Source organism: Cyclospora cayetanensis, unplaced genomic scaffold (assembly GCF_002999335.1).
Source record: "Cyclospora cayetanensis isolate NF1_C8 unplaced genomic scaffold, CcayRef3 CcayRef3_contig_179, whole genome shotgun sequence".
In the NCBI taxonomy this organism is placed as follows: Eukaryota; Apicomplexa; class Conoidasida; order Eucoccidiorida; family Eimeriidae; genus Cyclospora; species Cyclospora cayetanensis.
The window spans coordinates 1-13457 of record NW_020312124.1 but is presented as its reverse complement, the minus strand read 5'-3'; the positions used below and the strand labels follow the sequence as shown (position 1 = coordinate 13457).

Here is a 13457-nt window from a genome sequence, read left to right as displayed (position 1 = left end):
GCCACGAGTAAGAGATGTATGACCGTCCAAACCATGAAGCAAGGGCAGTTACACTGCACGATAGTGAAGGAGTAGGGCGTGACAAGGGGGCATTGACGATCACGCTGAGGGTGCCCTTTATATTATTCATCATAATTTGTCCTGCAGGAGCCACTCAAGCCAGTGAATGACTCTACAAATATTAGGACTCTGAAACTCTTATGAAAGTACATCAGAAACTGATGGTTGGTCTGAAGAGCAAGACGACGCCCACATGTAGACGGTATTATCACATGTGATGACCCCTAGGAGTTTCTTCTTACGTTCTGGATACCCCTACTCTGCTGCAGTGAAGGCATGAGAATAAGAAGCTTACACCCACAGCCATGTCACTAGATTTGAGTGCTCGGAGTCAATCCCGCCCACAATGTGGCAACGCAAGTAGCGAAGGAGTTGTGAGCAGGGTATTAAGCGTCCTTGCTGCAGTACTGTCCTTTCCTGTCCAGATCATAGACTGCAGCTTTTTGCAGATCGGACAGAGGATTATTACTTTGAGACGATTCGGGAATATAACTTCGATGCTATGATGCAAACCCACAGAACAGTACGCCGTTCTTGCAGGTGCGTAATGGAAAAGGCCATGGCTTGATTGCTACAACTTTTGCCGATTCTGGTTCAGTTCCTGCGGCCCGACTAACAAATTTTTGATTAAAGAAACAAACGCATGCGAATGTATACGTAGCACTGCTTGTTCCGTAAGACCTGAAGGCGGCGGCGTAGGTGATCGCCTTGAACGTTTTGGCTATAGAACAAGGCGTCGTCCATATATACAGCCGTCTAAGCCTCCTTGATAGGCTCATGATAATTCGGATTAACTTGCCATTGCTGCTCAACTGGGACGTTAACAGGGCCTAGCGGCATGCGAATATATTCGAGTTTTTGAGAGCGATTGTGGAACGCCGGGCTGTCATTTGGGTCAATGGGGATATCTGTGAAACCAAGTACCGAATAGACCGCCTAACTTGCTCAGTAATTAGCCGATGAGGCGTCGGGAACTTCTGCCTTCCGGTATGCTTTTTCCAGAGTCTTAACGCTAAAGGAAATGCGCCACCTTTCGTCGTCTTCTGGCACAAACACAAGGTTTTGCCGAAAGGAGCTGGTCGATTCCTAAACTCTACCCTTTCTTGGAAAATCAACTGCCTGCATCTCCGTCTCCTTTCATGATATGGGAGCCTTTCGATACCATGGAACACAGCTAGAGACAGATCTGGAGACTAGCTCAATGTAGTGCGCTGGACGACCAGCACGTTACCAGCCTGTAGCTCATCATTATTAAGCACATCCGCTAAAACCTTGACATTCGATCGGCCTTGCAGCTCCTCGGCGTACACCTAAATTGAATCCTAAATAAAGAACTACTTGCGGAGCTAATGAGATGGGATGCATGCTTAGAACTGTATTGTCTTACTGCACTGCTGAGTCGCTCACACGAAGACTCTGCATCTCATTGCTCAGGTATCGACCCCATTATAGATGAAGTAAGCGTTGCTGAGAAGACCACGAGTTGATTTTTTCTAGAGATTCCTGGCACCCTATCCTTCAGAGCCCGGAACTGTGGGGGTGATCCGCGGCATACCTAGGATAGCATCATGGTACACGATTCCAGCACAGAAGTCGCAGACCATGCTAGTAGGATCCAACTCTAATTTCAAGTGGCAGTAAACTGCCCTGGCCTTGCCCATCCTTCCGTCTGCATGTAAGCAAACAAAGTCTTTGCCCTGTGCGCCAACAATTCTTGACCATTATTGTGGCATTGAACCAGAGTATAGTTGACACGTGTTGGGTTATCAACTGCGGCTCTGTGCTCTGAGTCCCCTTCTCTTTGATATAGCCTGCTCTTCCCTTTACGTGATGCGCCTTATCTGTTTTCCAAGCAGCGGGCTTCGGCTTGGCCAACTGTCGTCGCTCAAGTTCTTTGACCCTTTGCATGTGCTTAAAGTTTCGCACTTTATGACTTAATTTTCCACAAAATGTATCGATGCTGGGCGCAATCTCTGGCTGCTTGAGAGAGAGGGCTCCCTATCACTTTCTTCTCTCATCCACATTCGACTGCAGGCTAGGGCCGGCCTACAGAATTCTGACCTTCGCAAATTGTATGTTTTGTAGTGCTCAGAGCCCCTCTATATAACAAGCAACATGTTGTCTACCATCAAAAGCGATAAAGTGACTTTGGCGTAGCTCGATGCAACATGGGGCGCCGGGTGGATGTCAGCATTACTGGTGGAGTAAGCCCACGTATCAAATGCTTACGCCGCACACCAATATCTAGGATTGAGTAGCACAATGGCATCCGTAGGTACATCCTATAAGGAATTATCCTCCTACTTTGAAGTCCCCGTACGCCACACTAGTTTTATATGGGGAACACTGTCTGCATAGCGAGCTAATCGTTACTGCTAGCAGTGGCAATTTCTATGTTTACTGCAAACAGTAGGGCAGAATAACTACTGGACAGCGTCGTAAGGATGCTCATAGCGGGCGTTTTAGCCCAGTTTATCCACTTTCTCCTGCTAGCCCCCATCCCGAGGTTTTTCCCACGCGGTTATGGCTCAGAGCTTCTATTTAGCACATCGGGTGCATTGTGCAGATCCAGCCAATGCTGCTTTAGCCAAGTGCGCCCAACGTTTTTCTGTGCATACGTGGTTCAAGTTCACAGAGCACTTTTTTCCTTACACTTGCTTTTTGCCCACTGCGCATGATGTTTTTCGCACGCTTTCCCTCTCTTTTTCCTCCACCATCTCTCTTGCACTGCCTATTTACCTAGTTATGTCATAAACTGAAGTACGAGAGAACTCGTGAGTAGGGAGTTTGCCGATGGTCAACCCCGTGTCTGCGTTTCCGCTCCCTTTTTCCTTGTCTGCGCCCACAGAACAAGCGACGGGCCTTGCACGCGTATAATGAGACCATTTTTATGTGAAATCATTCTAATAGGATCAAGTTAATGCAGAAAATGCAGAGAGTTCCTGAAACAGACCACTTGTTGCAATGCACTGCTTGGTTCCAATCCGGACGGCGCCGTTAATGGGGGCGGCCAACATGAATATATGAGCCGTTTTCTCCATAGTATAAATAGAAAAGGATCCTTAAGAGGTAATACAATAATTTTTTCCTTGTGGCACTACTGGGTTTCCCAGCACGGGCTCACGCCGAGGCATGCAACTACACCCACTGCAGGGCCAGCAGTAGCCGCATGGGCGGCCATTGCCTTTTGCAGCTATACTGTACTTCATTCGGCTTTTGCCGATGAGTTGCGCTTGCCACGCGTTTGCCCTTTCAAGCGCCCTCTTCCTTTGGCTCTCCTGCCGACTCCCCCCCTCCAGCACCCAACGGCCATGAAGAGCTGCACCCTGCGCTCTTTGCGTTAACATGTTCACATGATATTTCACTCGCGGAATGCCAGCAGCGGCAATTATCAAACCAGTAGTCGCTGCAGTAACTCCCTTCTCCCCCCAGCATTTTTAGGCGTGGTGTTGCCTGGCGCATGCCTCTTGAGTACACGCTACTTCGAGGAGCGGCTGGGCTGCTCTCCAGTGTGTCTGCGACATTTTTCGAGGTGACTTCCCTCATACGAGGCTGCGAGAACGACGGCAGCACAGGCCACAGGCGTCACCGGCCGTAGCTGCCACTCAGCAGCGAGCAGAGCAGGAAGCCACAGCTTTTGAAATGGAGGGGTCCTGCAGCTCCTCTCCCGTCGGCTTTCAGAGAGCCTTGAAGCCTTTTCGAGGATCAGCAGAAGAAGAGCCATCTGCAGCAGCACAAGAGGCCCCTGAAACAACAAGGGTAACGTCCCCTTTGCATGGGGAACCTCCACCGCCAACACACGCAGCGCCAGTGAACGCGCAAAGAGCTCACGCTGCAGCTTTGACACAGACTGATCTTCCTCTTTCACCCGCTGCTGCTCTGTGCCCTCGAGCTTGCGACCGCTTCGAGAATCTCTTGAACACTTATAGGGCCCCTGGTCTCCGCAGAACCACCCCCGGAGAGGTCGACGTTCCTCCTCGCGATCGACTGTCAACTTTGGATTCTGCATTTGCGCCTCCTATGGAGGAGGCTGAGGACAAAGGTGCCTTTTCGCAGTGGTGTCGATTCGCCTCGGAAATGATCTATACGGGGGAACCCAAGCTGGCAAAGGCGCTTCTCGGGGAAGGCAACGACGAGCTGGATTCTTCGGAGCTCTTACAGTGCGAGAGTTTCTTGCAGGCCGAACGGGAAGTGCTATTACACGAGGAGCCTCAGGCGCAGTATGCTGTTTCGTCAGCGATTCCTATAGATGACAGTCGTCCCCCTCCCGTAATGCAGCTGCCTATTCACAAAGAGGTTGCAGGGATGCCTCCCTCTATGCTGAAGCCTCTGGTGTCTTTCCGGCTCGCCACTGCGGCGGACTGGCAGCAGCTCCAGCAGCTGCACGTTGAGGCGTTCCCCTTCGAGTACGATGAAGCCTTCTACTCCCACATCTGCTCGGGGAAGGGGTTCGCCCTCGTCGCTCTTGTGAGGCGGCAAGACATTCGGAGGCTTCGGCAGCAACTGCAGCAACAACAGCAACCGCAACAGCAGCAACAACAGCAGCCGCAGGAGGAGGAGCGGGCAGAGTTCGCCTACCACCCCGTGTGTGTCAGTCGTGGTGGTATGGGCAATGACTCCGTCGCGACGGCTGCTGCTGAGGTGCCCCCGACAGCGGCTCCTGAGTGCGTAAACGAATCGTCTCCGCCTTTGACTTTCTCTTGCTCTCCTGAACAGCAACAGCAGGACGAGGAGCTGCTCGTTGGCGTGATTACGGTGTCTCAGAGCCTTGCGTATATCCGACCTGAAGACGCAGAGGCTGTCCGGCAGTGGATGGATCAGAGAGAAACAGAATTGGCAGAGGAAGCCACAGCCGCAGCGGCAGTTGCTGCTGCTGAGGCATCAGATCTTTCGTCGGCGAATAGCGATCCATCGAGGGAGGCGTCAGCGCATCCGGGAGCCTCCTCCTCTGTTGTCGCAACGGGGGGGGGGGTGGGGCAGCCGTGTTGTCGCATGCAACTGGCAGCGAGGCAGCCGCAGCAGCTTCTCACCCTTCCTACATTTTTCTCGGTTTTTTCTCCGGATGTCAACAGTGGCGCTACAGTGATGGCGGAGCAGCGTGGAGGGCTTCGAGAAGACGGTGGTGTGTATGCGGGTAATTCAGTTTGGCCGTCCGAGCAGGCAGGCATTGCAGCTTCGGCTGCTGTGCGCTCCGGTGGTTTAGATTCGCCTTTGCTCAGTACAAGTGCGGGAGCTTGCGTTCCAGATGTTTCTCAGCTGTTGCCTTCGGCGCTAGCTCCTGATGAGGAGTGCAGCGATTTGGCTTACGTATTGACGCTGGCAGTTGCTGCACCGTTCCGCCGCTTGGGTGTTGCAGCTGCCCTGCTGCATCTTGCGGTGGCATTTTTTCGATCTGCCTATAATCCTGTGGCCACTGCTGCACTGTATCTGCATGTGGTAGACTACAATACCGCTGCTTTATCCTTTTATATGAAAAATGCCTTCTCAAACATTACCTACATCCCCGGATACTATGCGATCAACGGAAAGTCCTACGGATCGTATCTGTGCTGCATGCACCTGCATGAACACTGCAGCGCCTGCAGCCAGAGCCGACTGCTGCGGGCTGTAAGGCAGTATCAAACGCAATCATTCATCAACAGGCAGACGGAGGGCATCGTGAAGGGCCTTGAAGGCATTGGGAATGCCTTCAGAGCGGTAGGCAGGTCTGTCACTGCCTTCCTCCAGAACCAGGAGGTAAATGACGCGCAAGACGCGAATGCCAGCCTTCAGTCTTCTCACACAGACACGGGCTAGGGAGTCTCAAGAACCGGCAAGACTTCCCATAGTAGAAGGCCTATAAGGACCGCTTTCCTGTAGGCGCAGCCTTTGCTTTGCGGCAGCGAGGTTGGGCAAAGGGGGGAAATGCCTTGATAAGTAACTTTGAAGGGGGGCCCTAAAATGCTTTCCTCCATATCGCTCATCACATTAATCGACTTTGTTGGAATTCCGCTTAAATTTGTTGACAGAAACAGCAAACTTCTTCCAACTGGCTGCTTGTTTGTATGAGGCACGGTGCTGCGGCATTCCGAAGAGCACTGCTGGGAGTATCATGGAGGCTAAACGACCCACACGACTCTCCAGTCCAGCACACCCTAGCCACGACAACCTAATATGTATCGAGCAAAAGGGTTCATAGTTTATTAGCTACATAACACGCACCCATGTAGCACAGGTGCGCGGGGAGCTTACTAAGGTTGGTTTTCCAGTGGCTAGTCTATCCATCCCTTATAGGTGCTTGGGATTCAGCCTTCATGAGCGTCTAGTGTTTTTATGCCTTTAGGAAAGCTGCAGTAACACCAAGGCTTGTGGACTCTGACCAAGATACCTACCACTAAGCTATGAGCGCAGGCATGCGTCGCGGTTGTATGAATGTACATGCAAAGTGATTTCCTCGCGCCACCAGCACTGCTTAGGATAAAGCAGGCAGGCAGAAGTAGCACGTGTATTTTGAAGACTTTATCTTTGAAGTCGTTCTCCCGAGGAATACACACACATACACACGATGTGATACGGGTACCTCAACTCCTAGAAATAACACTTTATCCAGCGCCAATCGCTGTCTCTTTGAACAACCCGCATAAAAAAGCACGAAGCCTTTTTCAACGAGGGCACCGAAGAATCAGTATTGCACGGCGGCTAGACGCCTTCTCTTTCAGCCCACTCCAGCGGAGCCAATAGGCAAGCACAAGTTCTGTAGAACGACACTTCGCACTTTGAAGAATTATGCTACATCTATCAGATCCCGCACGTCTCTTTGAAACAATATTTCATAAACAAAGGACCACCAAAGGGGCAGTGTTCACTAGAGAAAGATTCGTGCCGCTCACGTTTCAAAGGGACCTAAATCGAATTGCCAACTATTCCTAGGGATGCCAAGAAAGAAGCATGAGCTGGTCGCTTGCATCGAAGGTATCGAAGCAAATGCGGACAGGAGGGAAGCTGTCTGTGCCAGAGGAGCTGCTGTTCAGCCTGCGGCATCTCGATGCAGTTCCATTGCAACAGCAGTAGCTGGACGGAAGGGGCACCAGAGGGTAGGAAAAGAATAGAAGAGGCTTTCAGACATCAAGCCCCAAGACGCGCGGCAGAGTTCCCAAGGTTTTATATGATGACTTTTGACTGCTCAGGCAGTCAGCGCCAAGACGCCTGTCACTGCATCTTGCGAATTATTGCCTTTGAAGATCCACATCCCGTTTTCGTTTTTGGCGAACTCCCTGCAGTAAGTCATAGAATACACCGCTGCGCGACAAAATGTGCAGAGCAGGCGCTCATGAGCGCAGACAGCTGCAGCTAAGTCCACACTTGAATGGGGTTCAGGAGGCATGGAGACAGTGACTGTTTTGGCACTCATTACCGTAAGAGTTTCCGAAGCGCAAAGTCCGGCAGCGATACGCGGCGTTGAAGATCTGCTTCTATGGCCTGCACATACACGCGAAGCTTCCATGCCACCACATCACTTCAAAAGGTGCGAGCACCCGCCCCAAACCTTGGCGGCTTTGCTCGCGCTCTCAGTAGCAGCGGACGGCCACGAAAGAGTTGCTTTCTGAGTAAACGTGGCGAGTCTCAAAAGGAAGAACGCAGTCGTACTTGAATAATTTGCGATTTCGTCTTTGGGGGGCTGCTGGAACTGAAAACTCTGATAAGGGCACTTCTAAATTCATCGATTTGGGGGTTTCCCAAAGAGTTCAGCACCCATATGCCCCTACGCCACAGAGACGCAGAGTCTTAGATAACAACCTTTTGAGTACAACACGACCATGAAGGACACGCGGAGCATGAGAAATGCGGAAGACACACGCAGAGGGGATGCATGCGGTTGCCGCGAACCCCTTCACGTTTTCCTCCAGTGAGACAGGCATGCGCGTACAAGAACTCTCAACTCCCCTCGAGGGCCCCAACCCCCTTGGCTGGAAGTTGCAAAGCCAAGTCAAGCACAATTGACACCACATCTGTCTCACTGTCACGTTCTCTGCTCCTCAGCACCACCAAACTCAGAGCAGGCTTCTAGGGTGTAAGAGGACGACGTACTGTACATGTAGGGCTATGCCCCGGAGCACGTGCTTGAGCTCGTCATCGGTAAGTGTCTTGAGTTCGTCGCTTGTTTCGACCAGTTTGTCTCGTATTTCCGTTAGGGAGAGGCCCCCAAACTCGCAGAGAATGGCCTTTACTCCCCGAGCCGCCAGCTGCAGCTGCGCTGGGGTGGTCGCCCCCGTAGAGCGGCCGTTCGCTGGAATCAGAACGCACATGCGTGCCAAGAAGGTGAATGCATGATCAGAGCGGCTAGAAAACCCCTCAAGAAGGAGTGCAGCAACACATACATAAAAGATCGTGGACGGAACCACACACGTAGACGGCCTATGTTTAAGAATACGCCATGTGCAGCGCACACTTGGGATCGATACCGTGAAACGCAGTGGAAGATGGCACCTTACAATCGCATACAGGGTATTCTAGCCAAAACACGAGGCAGCGATCAAACACGCAGCATGCGCAGCAGAGACAGCAAGCAAAGACACGCCATGAGTCGCACGTTACCTTGCGATTCCGCAGCCTCTCTTTTGGCGTGAACCTCCTTGACGACCTCTTTCAAACGATTTTCCCAAAAGGCCGCAAAGTGCGCTGCCACCTTGGGGTGAGCCGAAAGAAAGGCTTCATCGGGGGGAAGCTTCAAGCGCCAGGAGGAGGACGCACATACCGCAACCTGCAAAGAATATACCACGGCAAATCATCATGCAGAAGGAAATGCCCACATTCGAGAAGCATGAAGACACTGCCCAGCATCCAAACCCCTCCTCAAGTAAGTTGATGGCATTTCAAAGCGCAGACACTTGCACTCTTAGATATGTAATTATATACATATATATGTATATAAATGTATGTATATGTATGCATATATATGTATTCTGATGACGCTTCTGGTAGTGTTTTTGAACCGAGCACATCAGCTCCGCTTGTTATCTACAAACGGATAAGGGCCCTCGGAAGCGCACTTGGGTAAGCAGTTCATCAGTTGTTTCTGGTGGCAGGCGCGTTGCAGCTCTGAAGGCTTCCTTGGCGATGCCTGTCCCATTTTGTTGCTGCTGAGCGTCTCGGATGAGCAGCGCGAGCAGCAGATCCCGGCACGTGGCTTCGTACGTCGACGAGCACGCGAGGGAGCTCTTGAGACACCAGTTGCCTTGCACTTGGGAGCATTGCTGCAGCAGTTGCTGCAGCAGCTGCTGCTCCTCCGTGGGAATTGCCAGCAAGCGCTTCACAGTTGCGTGAGACGCCAAGTGCAGCTGTTTCATGATCCGAAAAACCTGAGGCGGCACACCACACAGCTCGAAGCAAGAGGGCAGCGTGAAGCTCAGGCAGGCTGGTCCAGCACGGGGTGTCTAGAGCTGGGCAGGATTTTGCAAGAGGCAGCCTTTCCAGTAGTGCAGGAAAGCGTTTTGCCCGCATACCTGCTGATCGAGGGGCAGTCGGTGCAGCGCTGCATAGCTAAGAGGTCCAGAAGCCGCAGCAGCCGCTGCTGACTGCTCGTTTTGCTGCTGACTTCGGCATATCGAGGAAAGATACGACACGATGTCGGATGCAAACACGATGTCGTCACAGTGCTGACGCCGCTGCTGCGCGGCCTCTTGCGGCTGCGCTTGCTTCTGCGCAGTAGTGCTGTCGAAAAAGGTACAATTACCGATCGCCGCATCCTCTTGGGGGGAGAAAGCCCCTACAACGCCAGCATCGCCGCATGCATGCATGCACCGCCATCCCCCACACCCTGGCTAGGCAGAATGCAGCAAGCGGCAACAGCAGCACTGCACAAATCTACGGTGTGAAGCTAGAGCAGCAACAGCAGGAGCCGCAAAAGGCCTCAACGGCTGCCCCGCTTGCAGCAATGCGAGCAGCATCAGGTGCATCCTTTCACCTCGATCTTTATTGAACAAAGCACTAAGCAAGTCGAAAGCCTCGGGAGTATCCGCATCATAAAACGTCTGAAAGAATAACACAAACATATGCCTCCCACACAAGCCGCGCGTCCTATCATCATGAGTGAAGATATGCTTTTCTATGACGCAGAGTGTGTGAACAACGACTGCAAAGCCACAATACCCGCCGCCTTGCCCTTTTCCTGCGGTCGCTATTATTGCTATTGCTGCTCTAGTGTTGCTACTATTGCTATTTTACTATTGCTGCTCTAGCGTCGCTACTATTGCTGCTGCTGGTTCTATTGCTACTGCTATTGCTGCTCTAATGTTGCTACTATTGCTGTTTTGCTATTGCTGCTCTAGTGTTGCTACTGCTGTCGCTGCTGCTGGTTCTATTGCTGTTTTGCTATTGCTGCTCTAATGTTGCTACTGCTGTCGCTGCTGCTGGTTCTATTGCTATTGCTATTGCTGCTCTAGTGTTGCTACTGCTGTCGCTGCTGCTGGTTCTATTGCTATTGCTATTGCTGCTCTAGTGTTGCTACTGCTGTCGCTGCTGCTGGTTCTATTGCTATTGCTGCTAGTTGCCGTTCTCGCCCTTCAGAATTTGCACTTCATGCCACTAGGGGTAAAGGCTGGCAGGCGTGAGGTTGAGGGGTGGGCGTTCCTACCTCGATAGGTATCCACGGCTCGCTTTCTTCGATATCTCTTTGCCTGCTATGGGAGATGCGAGTCCGCATTTCCCCCATGTGTTGAATCAGCTGTTGTTGCTGTTGCTTCGGGGGTAGTGCTCCGGCAGCACCCTCGCCTGGAAGGGCCTTCTGGCCTGTTGCTGTTGCTGTTGCTGTTGCTGTTGCTGCTGCTGTTGCTGCTGCTGCTGCCTCATGGGGAGAGGAGGAAGTCGCGGCAGCCGCGGCAACGGCAATGCCAGAGAGCGCTGTGGCACTCGAAGCGGAGCTTTCGCAGCCTCCCGAGCCTTGCTGCTGCAGCCTCCGACTGCTGCTGACTTGCTGCTGGTGTTGCAAAGCCTCGAAAGCTCCAAAGTCTGGTTTGAATTGCAGAACGCCTTGAGCCGGCGTCAAGTACAGGATGCCGTTGCGCACCACCCCCACTGCGTAGCTGCATTCGCTGCCTTTCGCGACTTGGCTCTTGAGCACATGCGGCGTCGTGCCGCCCCCCCCGACTACCCCACTGGCGTGTCGAGCTTGCTCCCCCGTTGAGCCAGCCGCTGCAAGGGGGTGGTTGTGATCGAAGTTGGGGCCCTCGGCATGCAACGCGTAGCTGAGGCGCAGCTGCTGCTGCTGCTGGCGATACGCCACTTGCTGGAGCCGTCCGTGATCGCCGTAAGGCCGCCCTTGAGGTCGTAAGGGAAACTGCAAGACGAACACCTTGCTCTTAGCGCCTGCTGCGCCGTCTGGCGCGACAGCAGCCGCGCTGGGAGCGCCTCCTTCGTCGAGAATATCGTCGAAACGGCGTAGATACACATCTAGGACCTCGACAATGGGGTCCTCTTCGTCGTCGTCGTTCTCCTCCTCGTAATCCTCCTCCTCGTCAGCCTTCTCCCCGACAGCCGCATTTACGACCTTCGAATCGGGAGGGAGGGGGCGGCTGCCGTCCGCTGCAGCCTTGCTGCATGCAGCCTTGCTGCATGCAGTATTGCTGCTTGCGGCGTTGCTGCTTGCGGCGTTGCCATCCTCGACGTCCATTGCCACGCAGCGATGGCTACCCCTAGGGCTGTCGTTCAAGGCTTCACGCAAAGGCCTCTGATTGTCGGGATCTAAGAGGAGCACCATCAACTTCCCGCACTTGGCAGTGTCTTGACAGACCGTGAAAAACGTCTTTTTCCTTCCTAAGAGGAGTCTGCTATTGAAGGAGTGCCGCAACAGTAGCGCCGATGACGGCGGTCCCTCTGCCGCAGGCTGCCACGCCGTGCATGACCGTCGCTTCCGCCTTTTCGAGGCTGCACGGCTACCGAAAAGGCTAATAATCCCGTTTTTGAGCGCGAAGGACGGCAGAAGAAGGCTGCACACAAGCGAGCGCCCGCTGCTGCACTTGCTCTTCAGGCAGAGGCAGCCAGGAGGGATTTTCTCCCCAGGAGGGAGGCACAGGGGGGCCCCTCGGGCAGACGACCCCCTCGCTCGCGCACAAGCCTCAAAGGCTCTCCCTCTCCTTCTCACGCTGCTTCCGCAGAGCGAATTCTCAGCAATTACCCAACGACAAAGAGGCCAGTTACCCTTTTTTCCGGCACAAGTGCGCGTCTTTTGTGTAGTGCTGCTGCAACGGCACGGCCTGAAGTGTCCGCTGCTCGACTCGCGCAAGCTCGCTCGCTAGTCAAAACAGGGAAGACTCTCCTTCTACTTCCGAAAGAGAGACAACTGACGCGTTTTTTTCGCGGGAAGCAGAAGGGGGGCAGGAAGGCGCCATTATAAGGCCAGCAGAGGCACAACACAAGACCTCTTACGCCTCACCTTCGATAGACAGAATGTGAAGTTCACGGTGCTAGTGCTGCACGCTCCCTCAGCAGAGTGCCATAAGGCCACGATTCTTCGCGTAAGAAAAAGGCATGCAGAAACGTCATTGCGGCACCTTGAGCGGCATATGGAGGAGGAGAAGGAGGAACAGGGAGCTCCGCGACAACAACAACAGGGAGCTCCGCGACAACAACAACAGGGAGCTCTGCGACAACAAAACCAGCATTTTTTCCGCCTTTCAAAATCCGGAGGCATGGAGTGCACCTTCTAACAGCATACCCTTCCCCCTGTAGGCGCAGGTGCACGCATTGCTGGCGAACGGTCTCTAAGGCGAGCGTCCCGAGAGCTCCCGTTTTACACGCGCTGTGACATCCGCGACTGCCGACAGACTGCCTCCGTGCATGCGAAGGCAACCGAAGCCTTCGCATGCACGGAGGCAGGTGCAGGGAAAGCGACACTTCACGCGGAGCGAGGCGGGAGAGCACACCTTCAACGGAGTGGCTGGGGAGGGGGGGTGGTGGGGAGCAGTAGTACAAAAAACGCAGCTCCGGAAGATCTCAAGACTTTTGACGACTTCCCTATTACACCCACATGGGTGTAACTGGACTGTGGGCCTTACTGGCCCCTGCAGGACGCCGCGTGCAACCTGAGCATCTTGCTGGAAAGATCGTTGCCGTCGATGCTTCCATCTGGATTGTGGAGGTGAGACGCTTACTTCACGAGGCCTGTTGATGGTGCCACCGGGGTCGGGTGTTGCTTCTCTTGGTGCTGTGTGTGTGTGTTTGTGTTTTGTGTGTTTGTGTTTTGTGTGTGTGTGTGTTTTGTGTGTGTGTGTTTTGTGTTTTGTGTGTTTGTGTGTGTGTATGTGTTTGTGTTTGTTTGTTTTGTTTTTTGTTTGTTTGTGTTTGTTTGTGTGTGTGTTTGTGTCTGTGTTTTTATTGTTTGTTGTTGCTCGTTGTTTTGGTTTTGTGTTGTGTGTGTTGCT

General features: G+C 53.0%; 2 protein-coding genes across 2 annotated transcripts; one reads left to right on the top strand and one right to left on the bottom strand.

Moving 5' to 3' along the window:
* The first annotated feature begins 3702 nt into the window (after positions 1-3702).
* Positions 3703-5856, top strand: LOC34617389. Its single transcript, XM_026337343.1, has one exon. The coding sequence runs from the start codon at positions 3703-3705 to the stop codon at positions 5854-5856; it is 2154 nt and encodes a 717-aa protein (XP_026193128.1).
* Positions 5857-7222: 1366 nt separating this feature from the next.
* Positions 7223-11707, bottom strand: LOC34617390. Its single transcript, XM_026337342.1, has 11 exons — positions 11639-11707; positions 11005-11533; positions 10673-10809; positions 10004-10070; positions 9581-9787; positions 9181-9473; positions 8640-8800; positions 8128-8454; positions 7687-7801; positions 7454-7518; positions 7223-7313 (listed from the first exon to the last, which is right to left on the bottom strand). Exons 1-11 carry the CDS (start codon positions 11705-11707, stop codon positions 7223-7225), a joined length of 2061 nt encoding a protein of 686 aa, XP_026193127.1.
* Positions 11708-13457: the final 1750 nt, after the last annotated feature.

Coding starts and splice junctions, on each gene's coding strand:
- LOC34617390 (XM_026337342.1), bottom strand. CDS start 11,707: ATGGACGTCGAGGATGGCAACGCCGCAAGCAGCAACGCCGCAAGCAGC. Junction 9,474..9,580: donor TGCGGCTTCTGGACCTCTTA/GCTATGCAGCGC, acceptor GCCCAGCTCTAG/ACACCCCGTGCTGGACCAGC. Junction 7,802..8,127: donor GGCATAGCCCTACATGTACA/GTACGTCGTCCT, acceptor TCTGTGGCGTAG/GGGCATATGGGTGCTGAACT.
- LOC34617389 (XM_026337343.1), top strand. CDS start 3,703: ATGGAGGGGTCCTGCAGCTCCTCTCCCGTCGGCTTTCAGAGAGCCTTG.